General features: G+C 39.1%; 2 protein-coding genes across 2 annotated transcripts; both read left to right on the top strand.

Moving 5' to 3' along the window:
- Positions 1-20: 20 nt before the first annotated feature.
- On the top strand, positions 21-24,001 carry LOC311087870 (uncharacterized protein). Its single transcript, XM_084121342.1, has 19 exons — positions 21-353; positions 678-868; positions 1,019-1,218; positions 2,536-2,733; positions 2,831-2,994; positions 3,091-3,257; positions 3,369-3,450; positions 3,549-3,749; positions 3,844-3,977; positions 12,572-12,602; positions 15,136-15,423; positions 15,696-15,886; positions 16,080-16,279; positions 17,683-17,880; positions 17,980-18,143; positions 18,238-18,404; positions 18,529-18,610; positions 18,701-18,901; positions 23,739-24,001. The coding sequence occupies exons 1-19, from the start codon at positions 114-116 to the stop codon at positions 23,871-23,873; spliced, it is 3,234 nt and encodes a 1,077-aa protein (XP_083977468.1). The 5' UTR covers positions 21-113; the 3' UTR covers positions 23,874-24,001.
- On the top strand, positions 11,444-12,439 carry LOC311088283 (uncharacterized protein). The gene is made up of 2 exons (XM_084122170.1): positions 11,444-11,594; positions 11,856-12,439. The coding sequence occupies exons 1-2, from the start codon at positions 11,565-11,567 to the stop codon at positions 12,327-12,329; spliced, it is 504 nt and encodes a 167-aa protein (XP_083978296.1). The 5' UTR covers positions 11,444-11,564; the 3' UTR covers positions 12,330-12,439.
- Positions 24,002-24,702: the final 701 nt, after the last annotated feature.

Raw genomic sequence — 24,702 nt, forward strand, 5'->3', positions numbered from 1 at the left:
TATTGAAGGGTTAACCAGAGAGGCTTTTGCCCCACCTCCCTCTCCCTCCCCCTCCCGTGTGAAAGAGGATCGGTGTAGACGGTGTTTCCCTCACTCTTCTCCCTGCTTCCATAATGGCTGTTCGTTTTGCATTGAGCTCTGCAGAAAGAAGGATTGGATTTGGTTTTCTGAGGCCCACAACAACGACCACGGACATCAGGAGAGGTGCAGTGGGTAATGCTGCAGCTTCTGTCACTGTCCAGGACAGCCACGGGAAGCTCAAGACTGTGGCTGACCTCCCAGAGATCAACATATTTAGGATGATGTACAAACTTATCTTTAAAGGGTACCTGAATCGCGTGCATGAGCTGCAGGTAAAGAAAGAAAACACAGCCGTAGTTTATCATGTGACTGTAACTGCAGCACTGTTTAAAATGATATCTGCCTCCCCTTATGTGCTCAGACTCTCACTGTTTTGCCTTTAAAGACACTGAATAGAAAGCTAACAACTGTCTTTTTATTAAAATTTTCTGTTTAAACTTTTCTAATTAAACACTTTAAAATTCAGTAAGCTTGTTGCTTATTTGTTGCTCTGAACCAGTTTGGAGGAGCAGTGCAATTTAGCTCAAAATTAACCATATTTATTCTTCACTTGCACATCTTGTTTGTTCTTCACCTCTTGTTTTTCATCTCTACAGTTACACGATAAAGAGCTTTATGGTCCCTTGTACAAAGTGAATGTTGGAAACCTCCAATCCATTTCAATAAACAGTGTGGACTTACTGGAGGAACTCCTTAGAAAAGATGAGAAGTTTCCTTGCAGAGGACACATGACTCTGTGGACAGAATACCGTGACATGAGAGGCATCGGCTACGGCCCTTTCTCAGAGTAAAAACATTTGGCACAATAGTTGTTTATCTGTAACATTTTATGAGGTCAAAGTGCATTTGGCTAATGTAGCTGTGTGATGTTATGTAAACTTGTTAGGTTATGTTGTTTTTTGTTGCTGTTCTGAAAAGAGAATATGTTCTTCAACAGAGAAGGAGAGAAATGGTACAAACTGCGGACAGTGCTGAACAAACGCATGCTGCATCCAAAGGAGTCGGTTCAGTATGGAGATGTGGTCAATGCGGTGGCCACAGACTTCATCAAACGAATTTACTATCTGCGGGAAATGAGCCCCACTGGGGATCTTGTCTCTAACATGTCCAGTGAGCTTTACCGGTTTTCCCTTGAAGGTATTTCCCCTCCATAAGCACTTGAAATTAGATAAAATCAGTAACACTTTACAGTAAGGTCTCATCATGTAAACATTTAGGTAATACATTAGTTAACATGAACTATATGAGCAATATCTTTTTACAGCACCTACTAACCTTTGTTAATGTTAACCAAAATACATTTGTTCATATTAGGTCACAGTGCATTAACTAATATTAACATATACAACTTTTGATTTTAATAATACATTTTGAAATTAACTAAGATTAATAAATGCTGCAAAATTGTTGCTTTTTGTTAGTTCATATAAACTAATGTAATAAACTAATGTTAACAAATGGAACCTTATTGTAAAATCAGACAATAGAAGACACAACTGGCTTGTCACAATTAAGGGTAATCAGGAACCAACCTGACACTCATGCAAGACCTAATTATGCAACATTTCACATCAAAGGGTGAAATGCAGCATAATTGCTTGAAAAATACAAAGTTTGTAGATATTACTCTCCACTAAATATATGTATATTTTTTGCAAATATAGTAAAATGCTAAATAACCTGTTATGTTTATTCATCAAATTAAACAATTTAAGTTACACTATAATTCGGGTCCGACGAGATTTTCAAAGTCTCTTACTTGAGCAAAAACAGTACAATATTTTAAAATGTAATTTATTTCTGTGATAACAACGCTGAATTTTCAGCATCCATTACTCCAGTCTTCAGTGTCACATGATCCTTCAGAAATCATTCTAATATGCTGATTTAGTGCTCAAAAAATAAAATAAAATAAATCTTATTATTATCAATGTTGAAAATAGTTGCTTTATATTTTTGTGAAACTTAAAAAAACAAAAACTTCAGTAAATAGTAAGTTCAAATTATTTGGCATTTATTTGTTTTAATTGAATGTGTCTTTGCTGAATAAAAGTATTCATTTAAAAAAAAAAAATCTTACTGACCCCAAACTTTTGAACGATAGAGTAGAAGCGGACCCCTTTATCCATGACTATATTTATAATTCAAACTTAATAAAATAGTTTAAAGTATTAAGATATTTCTTCACTATGTTATTTTATTGAGAAAGTTAATTAAGTGACATCCTTCTGCTATAAGATCCCTGATATAACGATCTGCTTTGGGTGCTGCACAGTGAGCAGATGTTTCACAACAGTTTTACAGTCATCCATTTTACAAATCAAATTATAGTCGTTATATTATCATTGCAATTAATGTGCATGCCAATTTATCATGCATGCCAATTAATAGCATAACGTTTTCCATTTGCCCACAATAATTGTGAATATTCTGCCTGTTGCTTTTCTCATACAGGAATCTCATCCATTCTGTTTGAGACGCGCATTGGCTGCCTGGGGAAAGAGATTCCTGCAGAGACACAGGATTTCATTAATTCTATTGCACAAATGTTCACCTACAGCATGCCTGTGGTGATGCTGCCCAACTGGACTCGCAGTTACTTGCCATTTTGGCAGTGGTACCTCAATAGCTGGGATGGCATATTCAAATTCTGTAAGCTTGTTAGTTCACACATCTTCTTCAGATAAACTACAAGAGGTACAGATATGTTGTGCAGAGAGATGATGTATTATACTTGGATTATGCACAGCCATAAAGATGATTGACATGAAGATGGAGGCCATTCAGAGGCGCATGGATGCAAATCAGGAGGTTGCTGGGGAGTATCTCACCTATCTGCTTTCCAATGTTAAAATGAGCAGTAAAGATGTTTATGGAAGCATTTCTGAGCTTCTGTTGGCTGGAGTGGACACAGTAAGAACAAAAATGACTCTATCTTTGACTATTCAAACAAAAGATATAAGAGTTTTAAAATGATAGAACATAAGGCTTTTTCTTTTTGTGTTCTAGACCTCCAACACCATGTTGTGGGCACTGTATCTCCTCTCAAGAGATCCAGAAGCTCAAGAAGCTCTGTATCAGGATGTAACCAGAGTCTTAAAGGGCGACAGAGTCCCAACGGCACAGGAAGTGAACAGCATGCCTTACCTCAAAGCTGTCTTCAAGGAAACACTAAGGTGGAGGATTATGTGGTGTAACATGGTATATCTTTGAGAAGCAAAATACAGCAAATTCTGCATATATAATTGTGTACTATAATCTCTTTGCACGTGTAATCTTCTGTGCAGGATGTATCCTGTGGTGCCCATAAATTCTCGTCTTATTGCAGAAAAAGATATTGTCATTGGTGGACACTTTTTCCCAAAAAAGGTATATTGTCCTAATGTTGTTAAGAAGAAAAGAAGTGTTATCAGTTTAAAAACTGACATCACTAAATCAGCGTTTTTTTGTTTTGTTTTTTTTAACAGACAACATTCTCTCTGTTCCACTATGCAATCAGCCGTGATGAGAAAGTCTTCCCAGAACCACGGAAGTTCAAACCTGACCGCTGGCTCCGAGATGGCAGAACAAGACCCAACCCATTTGGGTCAATCCCATTTGGCTTTGGAGTCAGAGGCTGTGTTGGCCGTCGCATTGCTGAATTGGAGATGCATCTGGTTTTAGCAAGGGTAAGAGAAACAGAAAGATTTATTTATTATTTTGTGCCAGACAGTTATATTACATTTATATATTGTGCTTTTTGATTGAATCTTTTCATTCCAGCTAATCAAGTTGTTTGAAATCAGACCAGACCCAACTGTAGGTGAGGTTAAGTCACTCAGTCGTGGAGTGCTTGTGCCAGACAGAAAGGTTAACCTCCACTTTGTGGAGAGACCGAAGATACATTCTGAAACATAGCTAAAGAAGACCACTGTTTCAGCAAGACATAAGCTGCATGTGTACATATGAAAATTATCAGCTGAAGTGAATTATGTTAAAGGGTTAGTTCCATAGACAGTAAAAGAAATGGACACAGCGACCCCTTTGGATTCAACAGAGAAAAGTGAAGTCAATTAGAAGCACTCACTTCCTGATGGCTGAGCGTACTGCGAAGACTCAAACTGAGCTTGACGACGTAGATGTGACGTGAGCAGCCTGTCTGTCTTCTAGTAGCTGTGCCAAGAGAAATCTGAATCATTCCCTTCCGAAACTTGAAGAGACGGAGAGTGTGAGGAGCAGGAGCAACTTTTGCTAAGTATTCTGATTAATAATTTTGTCATTTTGCCTCCACGTCCACCCGATTGCGCGCGAGCTTCTCCTCCTGTCCAATACGATAATTTCTCTACTGTGCGACAGAGTCGCGTGGTTATGACGCAATCGTTAGCCTATTTTTACAAAAACTGCTTCTACGGGGCCATAACGTAAGATACAAGGTAATGGAGCCTTTTATACATTTTCGTGTTTCTTTAGAAATAAATGATGGACAAATGGAGTCTTTAAACGCCTCAGATGTAAAGTTATTCGCTTTCAAAGTGACGCCAAAATGATTGGGAGTCAATGGAATGCTAACAGCAGGTGATGGTCTGCTAATCAATGGCGGCCCCCCGGGAAGCTTCAGTTTTTTTCTGAAAGATTATCCCCTTGGTTAGTAAACCCAAAAATAGGCTGCTAGGTAACTGATATCTGCCATCCCAGAAAGGTTAGTAAAGACATTGTTAAAATAGTCCAAGTGACTACAGTGGCTCAACCTTAAGTTTATCAAGCGACGAGAATACTTTTTGTGCGCAAACAAACTAACAAAAATAATGACTTTATTCAACTATTCATTTTCTTCTGTTTGGGCCTCTGAGTGAGTTCACGTAGTATAACAGCGCAGCGCTTCTGGGTTGTACGTCAGAACGTGGGCTCACTATTGGCCGACGCTGGTCATGTGTGTGCGTGTGATGCTGGCCAATAGTGAGCCTACTTGCGCACAAAAAGTATTCTCGTTGCTTGAGCTACTGTAGTCTCTTGGACTATTTTAACGATGTCTTTACTAACCTTTCTGGCCTGGCAGATATCAATTACCTTGTAGCCTATGAAGAAGTGAGCCAGCTCTCAGATTTCATCAAAAATATCTTAATTTGTCTTCCGAAGATGAACGAAAGGCTTACGGGGTTGGAACAACACGAGGGTGAGTAATTACTGACAGAATTTTCATTTTTGGGTGAACTAACCCTTTAATGTCAACTTCTTTATCTTCATTTAAATATATGATTCTGTTGTGCTTTGGAATGTACAATATAAAGGACCCTGTATTACACTGTGAAAAATATATAAATTTTATAGCTCTTGCCATTAAATTGTTGTTGTGCGTTGTATTTCATTATGCTGATATGTATTTTTGTGAACTTGAATTAAGAAATAAATGAAACTTTTTAATGATTCCAAAATATCTGTGTTTTATTATTGTTCAGTATTAGTGGAAGGGGATCTATGAATATTTATACTATATATCATTGCAATAGATATTGGAACGCAGCTGAGGGGAAATAAAAATAACAGCAACTGATATTATGTTATATATATTATATATACATACTGTGAAAAAAATAAGATAAAAAAATAGATTAATTAATATCGATGATAGCGCGATGGAGTCCTTCCGCATCAAATAAAAATATTAAAATTAATATCACAAACACGCTTCCCGACGTTATGTTCTCAATCAGTCACGGCTCACCTGTCTGATTTGAGTGCATCTACGCCGGTGTGGTATAGTATTCTCAGAGAATGTCTAATATGGCGAGAAGTTTCACTCTCAGTACACTTCCGGCTTTTGAACTGGTTGCAGTTCCTCTCTGATTCCATATGAGGGCGCTCACAGGACGAGTGCAGAATGAATGGAGGTCTATGGCGCTATACCAATAAAAATCCACTTTTCTCAGGATATAATTTTTTTTCTAGTAATTTGAATGTTGTATTCGAAAGGAGATGCAAATAAATTACACATTGCTGGGTGTTAGATTTTTTTGAGTCACTTATTTGCTTTAAAAACTCTTTTAAAGTGTCAATGACGTCATACACATCGTACGACCAGAGATACTGCAATCCTTCAGTCACTCTGGTGCGTTCGCGCTCTGCACTTTCTTTTTACTCGAGGCATCGACAACACAGCTGACACAGGTAAACACACGTGCTAGAAGAGTTTTTGTTTTGTTTGTTTCTGGTCCCGCTGCGGATGGCACTATGCCATCAAGCGGTATCTCTGGTCGTAATCAGTCCTTCACTGACCAATCAGCGTTCATTAGCAGAATGCTAGCGTGTTATGGGCAACAACAACTCAACCTGTAAGAAATCAAAAGGACATAAGTACTCGTTTATTCAACTTTCGACCTAAAACCCATGTTGAACTTGCAAAATCTACAATCAGATCTGAGATTTCTCAACGCCAATCGGGTGAGAGAGACAAATTTAGCCGTTTAGCCCCATTGACTCCCATTCATTTTGCACTCATGGCGATCGCCCCCAGTGGAACTCTGGTGGAACTACAACCAAAATTCGGTACAATAGAGCTTAATAGGGAGTGGGCAGGCTCTCCGTAGACGGGCTCTGGTATTCTGTACCCGTATAGTAATGGGTCCGGGCTGAGGACCCAAGCAATCCGATTGGTTCAAAGCCCGTTTTATGGGTAATCGCTTTAGTGCCTGGTTACAAATCATACAAAATCACTTTATTATAGAAGACGTTTGTACTACGTTATAACGAATCATTAATGTATTTAATGTATTTTAAATTATACGGTTCATATACTAGTATTTAACCGAAGCTATAGATTGTGAAATTAAACATTTCTCGTTGGTAGTGTTTTTTAGTTAGCTTAGATAATAGCATAGCATACAGCTAACGTTATCCGATGATCGTGATTCGTGCTATGAGCTTTTCCTGAGCTTATACTGCACTGATACTGCCTTACCATATTAACAGCCATTCGTAATGCAATTATAATTATGTAATTATTTTTTACACTTTTATTTATTAAAATATTCTTAAAATAATGCTTATTTGTGTATATTACTATTTTTCGTATTAACAGTTTAGACATTTAAATAAATTACAGAATGCTAGCTATGTGTTGTGGGTTATAAATAAATATAAAATATAAAATCTAGCCTTGACTAAAGAACAGTATAATAAAATTATGGAATCACAATTTTTAATGTAATTAATCAAACCCCTTAATTCATATAATAATCTTTTATTTGAAAGAAATAACATTTTTAAAGTATGTTTTGTGACAAAGTTATTTGTTATTAAGCAATGGGGCATAAAATGCTTTTTTATTACAAGCATGTCATTTGTGTACTAATGCATATGATTTATGTCATAATTAATTCTTAATACAGAACATCATACAACACAATAACATTTAATGTAATAAAATGAGAGAACCAAAACTTATATAAAAATGTAATTAAATTACACAATACAATACATAATGAATTCAACTGAATTATGAAATGTAATATATTACATTTTTATTAACACAAAACTACAAGCAAAATGCACATTGTTTTAGGACATTTATAGAGCTTTTTAAAATACACAATACAAAGCAGCTTTAAACAAACATACTCTAGTATGTCTTTACTTTCCTAAACACTTTTGTGATAGTCCTCTGGCTATACATTGTGGAGATTTAAAAACAATTAATGTTGAGTTAGCTGTGTTAAAATATTTAATGAACTGTAAGGTTAAAGTTTTTTGAGAGCTAATGAGACACAAATAGATGCAGTGTCTTTTGCTGTATGTAAAGTCAGATCTTTAGTTTGAAGTAAATTCATGTTGTATGTGCAGTCAATTCTTTGTGGAACCATCCTAAGGTCTAGATGATGCAGTCAGTCAGTTTCCCCTTTAGATGGTGCGGTCGTGACCTGGTAGGTGAGGAGGCTGGACTAGGTGTCATGGACTGGCACGAGGAACTCTGCAAAAACACACACACAGCACGTCACATGCAACTGTACAATTGCAGTCTTTAGTGCTATGGAACATCACTCACTGTTTTTGCTTTGATAAGCAAACTCAAAGGTGCAACGCAGCAGCAGACGTAGTTAGCTCGTTGAACCTGGGTGCCGTGGATGGACTGGCACGAGGAACTCTGCAAAAACACACACACAACACGTCATATGCAACTGAACACTTGCAGTCTTTAGTGCTATGGAACATCACTCACTGTTTTTGCTTTGATAAGCAAACTCAAAGGTGCAACGCAGCAGACGTAGTTAGCTCGTTGAACCTGGGATGTTGTGACATTAAAAGGCCATTTTAATGACACACTCCACAAGATAAGATATATCATATACTAGGGGGCGCCATTTTCCATCTCGCCACGGCCCCCTGGAGCGGGCGGAAAAGTTTGGTGTTTAAAGGTTTCATTCTCGTTAATTAAACCACCCCTACTGTACTAAGAACACTCGACTGAACACATCACACTCATTTTCAAGTCATTTTAGTGCTTGATTTGCATAAAAATGCAGTGTCCGTGAAACCATTATTTTTTGACCCAAAAAAAATGACAGGAGGCCTTATAGTTTTTTTGGTTCGAAAAATAAAGTTTCTCGGATCTTCTTGAAACCTTGGATTCTGATAGAGGGCGATGAGGCGTAGAGATGAGTGCAAGTCCTGGCTCTCTACACCTCTCCTGAGCTGAGATATGGAGATCCCTTTTTAAATATGTACAAATAACTTTTTAACGTATGCTTTTCTGGTAACAGGGCTGACACAATGAGCGTGTCCCTGTCTTTCAGATATTACATAAACTCAAAGAAAAGAAGAGAACACTTGTCTTCTACCATCAACTTCATGAAAGGCAGATGATACAAGCAGAAGTAGAAAAATCATACTGAGGGACATGCCATTTTCAACATTTCTGCAAGATGCTTTGCACAAAAAATGTGATTAAAATCCTTTAAAAACAAAAGAAACAGAAATTAATTTATTCTTATATTATTAGACATATTACGGAAACTAAATTATAAAATATTTTATTTGTTTTATGGTTTATTAAGATTTACAGAGCTTTTTTCCCCTAAGGGACACAAAATGGCACGTTTACGTATAATGACCCAACTGTGATAGGACTCATTAGATATTGCTTGATGCTGCAATATTTTTTTTACCTACAAGAGTCTCCTAGGATAGAAGGAATGGGTGGATATTCCGGAGCAACTTGGCATTTCTGACTGACCATTTGCCATCTTGGTTTGGAGGGGGAAAAATCGAAACACAACGGCTTGCCACTTGGTTTAAATATATAGGATGATGCACCAGGATGGGTCCACTGAAGAGGATGATGTGCAACTATGCCATCAAAACAAAATTTTATTTTTTTTAATAGCTGTCCACTGTAATGACCACTATGCATGAAAGGGTTAATCCATATAAAACAGCGCTTAATCTTGCAAAGTACGTTTTGGTGTTACTGCTATCATCGCTATGTTGTGAGAAGGTATTCCTTTGCAGAGATCCCAACCCTAACTAAGCATTTAACAAACAGAAAAAAGTGACATCTCATTACCAGATGTTCTCCAGTCCTAAAAGTAAAACAAAAACACAAACAATCTATATTTAAAAGATCTTTTAGAAAGTCATGGTCTCTTTTGAGCCTTTGTCAGTGATGCTTGATTTCTTTCAAGACAACATACTCTGAAATACTTCCCATACATGAAAAGAAAAATACATGCCGTGTTGGTGATATCATATTATATATATATTAAAATATTCTTACATAGGCTATATAAAATAAAATGCCACAACCCTGTCTCTTTTTGTTAAATTTCAGTTTTATTGATCAATAATAGCAATAATGAAAGTATAAGTAGCCATACAAGTCAAGAAATAAAGTAATTAAACGATTCAGTCAAACATAAGTCAGCAGGCACAACGTTAAAGATAAATAGCCTAAACAATTTAACGTTATATAAAGTTATAAAACTAAACTTTGCCCCCCGCCAAAACGAAAATGATAGATTAATGAGATCAAAGATCGTCCGTTAGACATAGCCTACACAAGACGAATTATATCTCATGTTTAACCACTCCACTAGACTCAGCGGCAGACGTCAGCAGCTCTAGCCGAGATAAGACTCTGCCAGGCGGGATACGTGAGCGCTGAGCGCCCGGTGATCCCTTGGATCTCACATCTCCGAAAACGTCAGATCAAAATTTGAAATAGGCGCTATCTGTATAAACAAACAACATATTTGAGATTAAAATAACTACATTCTCGACTGAAAAACTCTTAAAACTACATTTCGTGACACAATAAGAGTAGTATTTTTAAATTTCGCGGTCTTTCTCCTGCTATTGACGCAACTTGAGATTTTAAATATTAGCTATAGAATATACACAATTTACATATACAATATAAAATTTAATTCAATCTTACCTTGCATATAGCAGCGGGATTTAGCATTCTACATAAAGCTACCACATAATAACACTTAAACAGCTCACGTTAGCTACAAGTTATCGCGAGAACAGATTTAGATCAGGCATACTACTGGCATACTAACTGGGTCCTCAGGGTTACAGAATACTATACGGGTACAGAATACTATACCACACCGGTTCACGCATGCAGACTTAAGTCCTTCCTCCCCTCCGCACTGAACGCCAGCGATTACTAATGCGTGAAATGTACTCACGGTGGTTGAGCGCGGTAAAGTTAGTTTTAGGTTCGATGTTTGCCGGGCATTTGTTTTCCCTTGCCTCTGTTATATGGTCGACAGTCTTACAAAGATATCAATAGTCCAGTCATTTTATGAAAAAAGTTTGAACAAATTGCAACAGAAGCAAACTCAACTGATTTTGTATCCTCAATATGTCCCGAGTAAGGGAAAAAAAGCCCCGAAGAATCCCATTAGGGGAAAGTTTAGAAAAAGACCCAAATATTGCCTATTCATAGGCCTATTCATTCTTTTTCTTACGTGAATAGGGTAAATATTTTAACCTTTAGATATCACCATGAAAATTACTGAGTTGATTACTTACACCAAGACAAACAAAATATGTATTACAAGTTTTTTTTAAATTATTTGTTAACATGGACAAACGGTGCACAATCTAATTACGTATGTGCTAATTTGCATAAATACCACAACAGGTCTAAGCTTTGGTTATAGCCAGGTGAACATGTCTTGTTGAATCTTGTTGACACATAACAGTAAAATACTTAATGTTAAGGTCTGAATGGAACCCATTTAGGCTACCCATGAACATTAATACATAGAGGCAGGAAGAAGTACTTTAGAAACCAGCCTTTATTAATTATTATTGCAGAGATGGGGTTTGGGGCTGGGCTGGGTCCATGGGACTGTTTCTGGGGATTCACTTTTTATTTTGCCTACCTTTTGTCTTCTGCATTCTCCTTACCATTGTCTCCTGTTCTTCCCTCAGACTCGTCCCCCAGAAACAGTCCCACGGACCCAGCTTAGTTGAGTGCATCCAGCAGCATTGTTGAGTGAATGCAGTCAGTTTTGACTGCAAAAGATGAGGTAATTTGATCGTATGTCATGTATTTACATCATTTTACCTGCTAGAAATACATGCTCAGTTTTAATGTTATTTTAAGGTGGGGTAGAATTAAATGAACGCAAAACTCAGCATTTTGTTCGTGTACCCCCTTCTGTCACCTCACGTACCCCCAGGGACAAGGGGAGAGTGGGGCACAACCTAATGCAGTGCTAGTTGGGGCCACACATGCTCGCATGACAAAACTTAGTGTATTTACTAAATGCTATATCAACACTCTATAGAGAAAAATTGTGCCAAAATTCAAATCTTTGGAAGATACCAAAGTCTCCGGCACGGACACCAACCTCTCCGGGACGGACACCAACGTCTCTGGCACGGACAAGTGCACGGACACCACCGTCTCCGGCACGGACAAGCACACGGACACCACCGTCTCTGGCACGGACACCAACATCTCTGGCACGTCTCTGCCGTTTCCGGCACGGATAAGTGCACGGACACCACTGTCTCCGGCACGGACACCATCCTCTCCGGAAAGGACACCACCATCTCGGGCACGGACACCAATGTCTCCAAAGTCTCCGGCACGGACACCACCATCTCCAGAAAGGACACCACCGTCTCCAGCACAGACGCCAACCTCTCCGGCACGGATGCCACCGTTTCCGGCACGGACACTGACGTCTCCTGCACGGACACCACCCACCATCTCTGGCACAGACACCACCCACCATCTCTGGCACGGACACCAATGACTCCGGAACGGACACCAACAACTCCAGAAAGGACACCACTGTCTCCGGCACAGACACCAACCTCTCCGGCACGGATACCTCCGTTTCCGGCACGAACAAACAGAAAAGACTATCAGTCAAAGTTCAGCTTTAGGAGGCGAAGAAATAGGGCAGGATAAGGAGACTGAGAGAAAAAGAAAGATGAAGATGAGGAGAGAGCAGGTATTGACAATAATCTAATGCCCACTGACATGGTTTTAAAGCTTCAGTCCGCCCCTGACTGTTCTAGCCAGAGCAAGTGGATGTTGCAGTGGAGTTAAAAGTCAAAGGTGATGTCAAATTTACATAATTGTGGTTGTGATTTAATTGTGGTTTAGATTTAGTTATTTTTAACTTTAAATAATACTACCAGCTGATAGGGCTCTCTGTATGTTTAAAGCATTAGGTGAGTTTTTTTTTTCTTGAGAAAAATGAATGCCTATCCCACCCTTACAAACTGAAATGCTGTTCTTTTGAACTTTCTGTTCATCAGAATCTTGGGAAAATGTATCACAGTTTCCACTAATATATTAAGCAGCACAACTGTTTTTAACATTGATAATAATAATAATAATAATAATAATAGTAATAATAAATGTTTCTTGAGGACCAAATCAGCATATTAGAATGATCCACTTGGACTTCTGAATGCTCTGGATGGAGTGGCATCTTCAGAGGCCCGAATTGTGTTTATTACAACTAATTTCATTGACAGGTCAAACTTATTACTGCAACTTGATGACTTATGCATTACTTTTTGTTTGATGTTTGGAATGTTAAATCCTGATGGTCTTGCCCCTTTGCCTCTTATAATTTTAAGACCAGTGGCAATGACGTTTGTTTTACAGAGCAAGGTAATGCTATATTTATATTATATATATTTATAATTGATTATATATTGTATATTAGCCTATATTTTAATACTTCAACCAAAAATATTTAATTATGTTATCAGTTACTCTTCCATGTCATTCCAAGAAATGAAGATATTTTAATGAAATCTGAGTGATTTCTGTCCCTGTCCCTGAAAGTCTTTTGAACCAAAATTCTGACGCTACAGTTCATAAAACTATAGATAGCCTACGGAGCCCCGCACATGACATGCAAGGAAAAAAAGTAAATCATGCGCAAGATTTAGCTACTATAGGCTACTATATTTTTTTCGCAGGGCTCCGTATAAAATATGAATTGAGCGGTTTAGTCCACTTTTTCTGAAGAGGCGCGATCGCTTTATATGATGAACGGATTTGACTTAGGTTTTTACTCACATATTAACATTGATAAACGAACATGGCTCAGCCACATTTGCTTGACGCACAAGAACAAACCTTGGTTCTTCCTGAAGCTCAAACATGCTGCCATGACACGTGAGAATGAACCTTAGTGGTTCTCGCACGTCTTAACCATGCTTAAATTAAATTTGTTTGCATATAAAACGATCCTGTCTCTTCAGAAGAAGACTTGGATTAAACCGCTTGATTCAAATGGATATATTTTACAATCTCTTTATGAACGTTTTGAAATATCAGAGTTTTGGTTCAATAGACTTTAGGGACAGAAATCTCTGATATAATTGAAAAGATCTGTGTTCCGAAGATGAACAAAAGTCTTAAGGGCTTGGAACGACATGAGGGTGAGTAATTGATGACAACATTTTCTTTTTTTGGTTGAACTAACCTTTTAATATATAAAATATATTTAATACATAAAAATATGTATTTAATATATAACAATTATATACATTTTAACACACACACACACACACACACACACACATATATATATATATATATATAATTTATTTTACATTTTTTATTTTTTTTCATACACAAAATATATTGTATGTTAAAAAAAATAATATTCAATCATCAATATAATGCAATAGTTTCTCTTTAAATAGATCTTTATAAAATATGTATATTTTTAAAAAATTGCACACAAAAATCAATTTAAAGAGAAACGAATGAAGTACCAGTAGCAACAGGCGAGTGATAAACAGTGTGGTTGAATCATTCTTTGAGATTTACACCGTCTGGATACAGACTCTTCTCACATTGGAGTAATAAAATCCCACTTGTGGAAAATTTGTGTATTTGACTTTGTTATTTTTAATGTTATGTACAAAAACAAATGACATAATGCACTAATTGTGATGTAAACTAAGTTATATGTTTTTTTGCACATAACATCAATATTATAAATGTTATCTAATCTTTTTTAGGTGAGCGAAAGAATTCTTTTTACTAAGCATTCAGCAAATTTATTTCAGGAATAAGAGCCGTTGTAAACACGGGTGTGTTTTTTTGAAAAGGTTCAAAATCTTTTGTTTGTGTTGGTTCAATACAACCCTGTAGGAATTAGAGCAGAGGTTAATGTTAAAGGGATAGTTCACAAAAATGAAAACTGTCATTGTTTCCTTACCCTCATGTCATTCCAAACCTGTTTGACCTCATTTCTGTGGTGTAATGGAAAAGAAGAACTTTAGCAGAATGTTCACACTTCCAGTGGCCAGCTGTGGGGACCAGGGGCAGCTGTGGTCATCATTCACTTTCATTGTATGAAAAAGAGCAACTTTTGTGTTCCAAAGAGGGACATGAGGGTGAGTAAATAATGATGTTTTTGAGTGAAGGAAATTTCGATTTTCTCCACAGGTGAAATATCATTATGTGCAGGAGAATGGTGTATCAGATTTCAAAACAAACCTGCTCACAATATTATATTACAACAGATATTGAAGGGTTAACCAGAGAGGCTTTTGCCCCACCTCCCTCTCCCTCCCGTGTGAAAGAGGATCGGTGTAGACGGTGTTTCCCTCACTCTTCTCCCTGCTTCCATAATGGCTGTTCGTTTTGCATTGAGCTCTGCAGAAAGAAGGATTGGATTTGGTTTTCTGAGGCCCACAACAACGACCACGGACATCAGGAGAGGTGCAGTGGGTAATGCTGCAGCTTCTGTCACTGTCCAGGACAGCCACGGGAAGCTCAAGACTGTGGCTGACCTCCCAGAGATCAAGACATTTAGGATGTTGTACAGACTGATCTTTAAAGGGTACCTGAAGCGAATGCATGAGCTGCAGGTAAAGAAAGAAAACACAGCCGTAGTTTATTTATCATGTGACTGTAACTGCAGCACTGTTTAAAATGATTTCTGCCTTATTTTATGGACTCACACTGTCTATGTTTTGCCTTTAAAGACACTGAATAGATAGGAAACAACTGTATAATTGAACACTTTTAAATAATTCAGTATACTTGTTTATTTGTTGCTCTGAATCAATTTGGAGTTTGTTTGTTCAACACTTGTTCAACACCAACACTTTTCTTCACCTCTTGTTTTTCATCTCTCCAGTTATACGAAAAACGGCTTTATGGCTCCTTGTACAAAGTGAACGCTGGAAACTTCCAATCCATTTCAATAAACAGTGTGGACTTACTGGAGGAACTCCTTAGAAAAGATGAGAAGTTTCCTTGCAGAGGAGACATGACTCTGTGGACAGAATACCGTGACATGAGAGGCATCGGCTACGGCCCTTTCACAGAGTAAAAACATTGGCATAGGTTTCTTTATCTTTAACATGTTTTGCAAATTATACATTATGTAAGACTAGTTATGTCAGGAGATTTTATGAGGTCAAAGTGCATTTGGCTAATGTAGCTGTGTGATGTTATGTAAACTTATCAGGTTATGTTGTTTTTTGTTGCTGTTCTGAAAAGAGAATATGTTCTTCAACAGAGAAGGAGAGAAATGGTACAAACTGCGGACAGTGCTGAACAAACGCATGCTGCATCCAAAGGACTCGGTTCAGTATGGAGATGTGGTCAATGCGGTGGCCACAGACTTCATCAAACGGATTTACTATCTGCGGGAAATGAGCCCCACTGGTGATCTTGTCTCTAACATGACCAATGAGCTTTACCGGTTTTCCCTTGAAGGTATTTCCCCTCCATAAGCACTTGAAATTAGATAAAATCAGTAACACTTTACACAGTATGGTCTCATTTGTTAACATTTAGGTAATACATTAGTAAACATGAACTATATGGGCAATATATTTTTACAGCACCTACTAACCTTTGTTAATGTTAACCAAAATACATATGTTCATTTTAGGTCACAGTGCAATATTAACATTTACAACTTTTGATTTTAATAATACAATAGTAAATGTAAAAAAAATGCGGTAAAAGTGTTGCTCATTGTTAGTTCATATTAACTAATGTAATAAACTAATGTTAACAAATGGAACCTTATTGTAAAATCAAACAATAGAAGACACAACTGGCTTGTCACAATTAAGGGTAATCAGGAACCAACCTGACACTCATGCAAGACCTAATTATGCAACATTAAACATTTCACATCAAAGGGCAAAATTAAGTAATTCTTTAAAAAATGCAACATAATTGCTTGAAAAATACAACATTTGTAGACATTTTTCCCCACATAATATATTTGACCAAATATGGTAATATACTAAATAACCTGTAATTTTTACTTGTCAAATTAAGCCATTTAATTTACATTACCATTCAAAAGTTTAGGTGTGGCAAGATCTTACTTGATCAAAAACAGTGCTGTAAAAAACAGTAATATTGTGAAATATTGACACAATTTGTAATGTAATTTAAAAGAAAACTGTTTTGTATTTTAATATATTTTAAAATGTAATTTATTTCTGTGATAACAAAGCTGAATTTTCAGCATCCGTTACTCCAGTCTCCAGTGTCACATGATCCTTCAGAAATCATTCTAATATGCTGAATTAGTGCTCAAGAAAAAAAATCTTATTATTATCAATGTTGAAAACAGTTGCTTAATATTTTTGTGAAACTTTGATAAAAAAAATTCTTCAGTGAATAGTAAGTTCAAAAGAACACCATTTATTTATTTTAATTTAATGTGTCGTCTTTGCTAAATAAAAGTATTCATTAAAAAAAAAAAAAAAATCTTACTGACCCCAAACTTTTGAACGATAGTGTAGAAGCAGATCCCTTTATCCACGACTTTATTTATAATTCAAACTTAATCAAATAGTTTAAAGTATTAAGGTATTTTTATTATTAATTTATTTTATTGAAAAAGTTAATTAAGTGACATCCTTCTGCTATATGATCCCTGATATAATGCTGTCATGCAACAGTAACAGCGATCTGCTTTGGGTGCTGCACAGTGAGCAGTTTTAAAGTCATCCATTTTACAAATCAAATTATAGTCCTTATATTATCATTGCAATTAATGTGCATGCCAATTTATCATGCGTGCCAACTAATAGCATAATGTTTTCCATTTGCCCACAATAATTGTGAATTTTCTGCCTGTTGCTTTTCTCATACAGGAATCTCATCCATTCTGTTTGAGACGCGCATTGGCTGCCTGGAGAAAGAGATTCCTGCAGAGACACAGGATTTCATTAATTCTATTGCACAAATGTTCACCTACAGCATGCCTGTGGTGGTGCTGCCCAACTGGACTCGCAATTACTTGCCATTTTGGCAGTGGTACCTCAATGGCTGGGAGGGAATATTCAAATTCGGTGAGCTTGTTAGCTCACACATCTTTTTCAGATAAACTACAAGAGATACAGACATGTTGTGCAGAGAGATGATGTATTGTACTTATGGATTATGCACAGCCGGAAAGATGATTGACATGAAGATGGAGGCCATTCAGAGGCGCGTGGATGCAAATCAGGAGGTTGCTGGGGAGTATCTCACCTATCTGCTTTCCAATGTTAAAATGAGCAGTAAAGATGTTTATGGAAGCATTTCTGAGCTTCTGTTGGCTGGAGTGGACACAGTAAGAAAAATATACTCTATCTTTGACCATTTAAAGAAATTATATGAGTTTTAAAATGATAGAACATAAGGCTTTGTTTATTTACGTGGTCTAGACCTCCAACACCATGTTGTGGGCACTGTATCTCCTCTCAAGAGATCCAGAAGCTCAAGAGGCTCTGTATCAGGATGTAACCAGAGTCTTAAAGGGTGACAGAGTCCCAACAGCACAGGAAGTGAACAGCATGCCTTATCTCAAAGCTGTCATCAAGGAAACACTAAGGTGGAGGATTATGTGGTGTAACATACATAGCCAGATTAAAATCTGACAGTGGCCAACCAAACAGCAAATTCTGGATATATATCTGCATATTATAATCTCTTTGCACATGTAATCTTCTGTGCAGGATGTATCCTGTGGTGCCCATGAATGCTCGTCTTATTGCAGAAAATGATGTTGTAATTGGTGGACACTTTTTCCCAAAAAAGGTCAATTGTCATCATGTTGTTAGGAAGAAAAGAAGAGTTGCCAGTTTAGAAATTGACATCACTAAATCAGCTGTGTTTTTTTTTTAACAGACAACATTCACTCTGTGCCACTATGCAATCAGCCGTGATGAGAAAGTCTTCCCAGAACCACGGAAGTTCAAACCTGACCGCTGGCTCCGAGATGGCAGATCAAGGCCCAACCCATTTGGGTCAATCCCATTTGGCTTTGGAGTCAGAGGCTGTGTTGGTCGTCGCATTGCTGAATTGGAGATGCATCTGGCTTTGGCAAGGGTAAGAGAAACGTCTTGGGTTACTTAGCTGTAACCCTGTTCCCTAAAAAACGGGAACAAGATGTTGCGCTTAGCTCTATGGGAACACTTTTTGGGACCTTCAGTGAATTAAGTGTATAAACACGCCAAAGAGTTTGGCTTTGAACTTGACGGCCTCTGACAGTGACATCACTGGAGCGCATGTTCATCAGAGGCTATAATTATATGTGCTGCAGGTGCACCATCAGGTAACACTTTGTTTGAAGATCTGTCCAGGCAGCATTTCATTCCCGCTTTTTCAGGGAACAGGGTTACAGCTAAGTAATTTGAGACGTTCCCTTTCAAAAACTACTCTCAATGCTTCACTTAGTAGTATGTGCTCACAAGCACACAGGAGGTTTCATGAGTCTGGGATTGTTGACTCAAGGACATGTGAACCTGGGGTCACATTAACATCCAAACTATAAAATCTCATGAATGTGTGCGGAGAGGACCACCCTGCCGCATCATAAACTTGTTGCAAGGGGGCGCCCCTTGCCAGAGCTTGGGAGGAAGCGACCCCCCCTGGAAGAATGGGCCCTAATTCCTGGAGGCGAAGCCTCATAGGCTAGGGCAATGGCATCTCTCACCCAGTGTGACATTGTTTGCTTAGTGGCGGCCACCCCCCTGTTGCGGCCCCCATAACATATGAAGAGTTGCTCTGACTTGCTCCACTGGCTAGTGTGGTGGATGTAAGACTGAAGAGCATGGACTGGACAAAGTCGGTGAAGTTTCTCCTTGTTGCGATCCAGAAGGATCACTACAAATAAGGAAAGATGAATACCTTTACATTGCAAATTATCTGAGCTTTATTGTACATTCTTCCTCAAAATGAGCTGAGAATCGACCATCTAAAGCCACAGGTATCGACGCGAAGGACAAGAAACTGCTACAAAGTCCAACACAGCCCCAGAGCAGACTCTCGCCGACAGGAAACTGGCAGCTTTTGTGAGGAACGAAGAACACCTGTGTGCCGGTGCTCCTATTCACACCGCAATCAGCCAGTCACCTGCAAACAATACAGACGCAACACACACACACACAAAACAAGGAACGGCCGAGAGGGACGTCACACTCCTGCTCCTGCGTTGTAAACGGTGGAGGGCAGAAAGCTCCAAGAGTGACCGAGTGAATGGTCGAGAATGGAACCTCATGCAGGTAGTCAGGATGAGGAATGAGGATGCAAGATAATTTTCACCATTCCTGTGGCAAAGTCTAAGCAAGATGGTGAGGTCGACAGAGCTGGGAAATCTCCAGTTCTCTTTAGTGAAGCGATTGCCATCAGAAAACAATTTTTTAGGATCAGAAGCTTGTCAGACGCTTACTCTAGTGGTTCAAAGGTGTTCCCAATCAGCCCCTCAAGGACTAATAGCTAGGTCCCATGAGGGAACTTTGATTCTAATGGGTGGCCTTTGTCGCCTGGCACCGCGAATGAAGCCGGCGATCAGAGGGTGTTTCCCGACTGATACCCCATCAACCAGGGTGTGGCAAGCCAATATGGCGGCCACATACACCCTAAAAGAGTGGCAGGGCATGTGTCTGCTAATAATTTCTCCTGCAGAAAGTCCAGCACTGAAGCAACTTGGCAGTGGACTGGGTCCACGTGATGTGCAGTACACTACCACTCAAAGACACCCCATTTAGTGGCATTTATCCTTCTCGTGGAGGAAGCCCTAGCACTGAGAATGGTCTCAATAACTTCGGCTGAAAGCCCAGTGCCCCTCAGCTGGTACCCTTCAGGGGCCAAACATGAAGGTTCCACAACTCGGGCCGGGGATGAAATATTGTCCCCTGTGCTTGCAACAGAATGTCCCTTCTGTTCGGTATCGCCCAGGGCAAGCAGTCAAGGAGGGATATTATCTCTGAGAACCAAACTTGGTTTGGCCAATGCAGCGCTATCAGTAAGAGGCAAACTTTGTTAGAAGTAGCCATTCCGTCCAGACCCAGGGGGGCTGGGTGTCTCAGAGAGAAGCAGAGGGGACATTGCACTGTCTCTTGAGAGGCAAAGAGGTCCACCTCTGCTTTGTAGAATCTTTCCCAAATTTGTTTCACTACCTCGGGCTGGAGTTTCCCCTCCCCATTCGGTAATGTCTGTCTGGACAGTAAGTCTGCTCCCCTTGAGGGACAAGAACTTGTCCTGAGCCCTAAGCAGAACTTGTAGCGCTAGCTTGTTCAGAGGGTGCGAATGCAGGCCGCCCTGGCGATTTATGTATGAGACTACTGTAGTGTTGTCCACCTGCACTAGTACATGGTAGCCTCTTAGCTTCTGGAGGAAGTACTTTAGAGCCAGAAACACAGCCATCAATTCATGGTAATTAATGTGCCAATCGAGAAGATGACCTCTCAAGACCCCTTGAGCTGGATGGCCATCTAAGACCGCTCCCCAACCCTAACGGGAGGCATCTGTCGTTAGCATTTTGCGATGACAACACGCACCTAGAGTGGGACCCAAGGTGAGGAACTGGGGTCTGAGCCACACAGAAAGGGTACGTAGTCCACAGCACGTAGCCCTTATATGCCTCTGGGTGTTGGCCCTGGGATATAACCCCTTGGCTTTCAGCCACAACTGAAGTGGCCTCGTGCAAAAGGCCCATAGGGATCACTGTGGATGCCGATGCTGTGATCCCCCCTCTCTCTTTTGGGAAACAGAAAGTGCCGACTGTAATAGCCTGACTTTCTCTCTGTGAGGGGAACACGTTCAATGGCCCCCTGTCCAGAGATTGCAGCTCTTGTGACATGAGATGTACCTGCTCCGGTCTGACGATTGTGGGGACCACGCTGTTGAAACGCGGGGGTAGAACATGAATTGTATCTTGTATCCCTTTTCTACAGTCATTCGGACCCTAGAAGAAATACCGGCCAGTAAATTCCACGCCACCACGTTTTCTGAAAGGGGTACCAATTTCTATACTTCCTGTTGAGGGAATGTTGGATGTTCCGTTTCCTGGGCAAAAACAGGAGGAGACGGAATACCCAGCATTTCGATGGAAACCACTGCCCCCGAAGCACCAGAGGTGGCGGGGATGTTATAGTGGTTTCGTGAAGGTGCCAGGAAGGAGCCACTTGGTAGCCACCCCCACATACCTGGGCGCAAAGCCATCAGGACCTCTTCTTTTTGGAGGCGATATTCCTGATGTCATGTCTCCTGTGAGGTTGTTGAGCATGATGAGCCGGTCCCCAGTCTCTACGAGGGGGAGCGCGACTCGCTACACTGGTCGACGGCCCCTTCCCCTGAGCATGGCGAGGAAGAAACTGTCCAAATGCTTTCTTCTGTCTCTTCACCTCCCTGAACCTGCTGACTACTGTATTTACTGAGTTGCCAAACAGGCTAGAAGGTGAGAGGTGGACATTGAGAAGAAAGACTCCATTTTTTACTCGGATGCCCGTTCTGCTCTGGGCCATCTGCTTGGTCACGTGGAGAGACCGAGATCTCTTAGAGACCCAGGCGAGAGATCTTGTCATGGAGGTCCTTGAAGAAGGGGAGAGACCCTGTTTGAGACCCTTCCTCCTGGCCACCGAAGAGAAATCTGTCCTCTAATTTAGAGCGTCTGAGGAGATCTTGTTCCTGTTGCCCAAACTCTTTGGGGAAAACTTGTGACTTTGACTGTATGTGTATAAATACAGAAAAGGGGAAGTGAAACTAGACAGTCTGTTAGAATCTTGTGATTAACAAATTAAGTCATCATTAAAACAAAGTTTGCTTTACCTAGTAACAGAGGGGTTTGTATATGAAGAACCAATCAGATAGTGGGGAAATTATGTAATGCAGTCTGACATTTATGCCATACCTCTATACTATAAAAACTGTTGTATCCGTATTTTCCGGTGGGATTCTCAATGGAATTTGTCTGAGATCCTCCGGCCTTGCTTCTTGGGAGAGATTCCCTGAGAACTGCTCGGGAAGATCTCCTGGCCGTGATTAAAGCATTTAAAGGACATTTGCAGGTCTGTTTGTCGATTTATTCCTGCGCAGGAAGCTAATTTAGGGAAGCAAGTTAGTTAGAAATTCGGCCAGTTGTCGACTGAAGATGCAAGAGCTAGAGTATAAAGGTATTGGGTGTCGATTAGTAGACGCCCCAGTTTAAGGAATTGGGTGTCGATTTGGAGACGCCCCAGATAAAGGTATTGGTGTCGATTTTGGAGATGCCACAGATATTAAGATCAGTTGGGTGTCGATTTGGAGACGCCCCAGATAGTTAGGTTTAGGGAAAATCTACCACACCTTGAAAGTAAGTAAGGCGAGCACGAAGCACCTTAACTGTGAACAATTCACAGTGCTTGCAATCGCCCTGGTCCAGTGCACGGGTAGCATGCTCTTCCCCCAGACAAACAAAGCAGAACTGATGTGTGTCGAGTTCAGGCATAGGCTGTGAACACGGAAGCACACAAAACTTACTCCGTATGATGCTCATAATACTTTTGAATTGAAGAAAAGACTGCTCGCTGTCAGAAATTTCAACAGAAGATAGGCAGAGAGCTTGAAACACACACACACACACACACACACACACACACACACACACACACACACAGTATGGCTCTGAAAACAAAGGAAACTGAAGGTGCACCTGCATCACATCTAATTATAGCCTCTGACGAGCACGCACTCCAGTGATGTCACTGTCAGAGGCCGTCAAGTTCAAAGCCAAATTCTTTGCCGGGTTTATACACATAATTCACAGATGGTCACATGAAGCCACTGCTAAGCGCAGCATTGAGAGTTGCTTTTGAAAGGGAACAGACATTTATTTTTGTTTTTGTGCCAGACAGTTCTATTACATTTATTAATTGTGCTTTTCAATTGCATCTTTTAATTCCAGATAATCAAGTTGTTTGAAATCAGACCGGACCCAACTGTAGGTGAGGTTCAGTCAGTCAATCGCACAGTGCTTGCGCCAGACCGGCAGGTTAACCTCCACTTTGTGGAGAGACCGAAGATGCATTCTGAAGCATAGCTAAAGAAGACCAGTTTCAGCAAAACAGAAGCTGCAAGTGTACATATGAAAATTATCAGCTGAAGTGAATCATGTGAATAGGTCAACCTCTTTATCTTCATTTGATTATGATTCTGTTGTTCTTTGGAATATGCAATATAAAGGACCCTGTATTACACTGTGAAAAATTATTTTGTTCCCACCCTATTTTATATAGCTCTTGCCATTTGTTCTTGTGCATTGTGTTTCATTATGCTGATATATTTGTATTTTATGAACTTGAATTAAGAAATAAATTAAACTTTTTAATTAATCAAAAATATCTTTGTTTTATTATTGTTCAGTATTAGTGTAAGGGGATTTATGAATATTTATAATATATCACTGCAATAGATATACATTGGAACGCGTTGTGGATAACAGCAACTGATAGAAATTAAACATGAAATTATGTAACAAATAAAATGACTAATATATCACCTTTGATAAATACATTTGTATATATATATACAGTATATATATATATATATACAGTGGTCAACATTTGAAGTGGATCAAAACCTTTCATCAAAGTTATACATGAATTTTGAACAATACCTGGTCTTGTCTTAAGACAACTTTGATGTACTTTTATATTTATATATATATATATATTAACACAGGGTGTGCATTGTTTTTCTAATAATTAATTCTTACATTAAAAATCAGTTATTCCTTACATAAAAAAAAATGCAATCTTAATTTCAGATTTTGTTTTTTATGCATCCAGATAAAACTCAAAAGTATTCAAGAAATTGTTTCTTGAAAACTTATAAACTTGATTTATCCAAATATATACAAAAACCTATCA

This window comes from Abramis brama (genome assembly GCF_963993115.1).
Source record: "Abramis brama genome assembly, chromosome: 8".
NCBI classification, from domain to species: Eukaryota; Metazoa; Chordata; class Actinopteri; order Cypriniformes; family Leuciscidae; genus Abramis; species Abramis brama.

Excerpts from the sequence above, each read along its gene's own strand:
- LOC311087870 (XM_084121342.1), top strand. The coding sequence starts at position 114 with ATGGCTGTTCGTTTTGCATTGAGCTCTGCAGAAAGAAGGATTGGATTT. Across the intron at positions 869-1,018 it reads GGCTACGGCCCTTTCTCAGA|AGAAGGAGAGAAATGGTACA; the intron begins GTAAAAACATTT and ends GTTCTTCAACAG. Across the intron at positions 16,280-17,682 it reads TTACCGGTTTTCCCTTGAAG|GAATCTCATCCATTCTGTTT; the intron begins GTATTTCCCCTC and ends TTTCTCATACAG.
- LOC311088283 (XM_084122170.1), top strand. The coding sequence starts at position 11,565 with ATGCAGTCAGTTTTGACTGCAAAAGATGAG. Across the intron at positions 11,595-11,855 it reads TTTTGACTGCAAAAGATGAG|AGAAAAATTGTGCCAAAATT; the intron begins GTAATTTGATCG and ends AACACTCTATAG.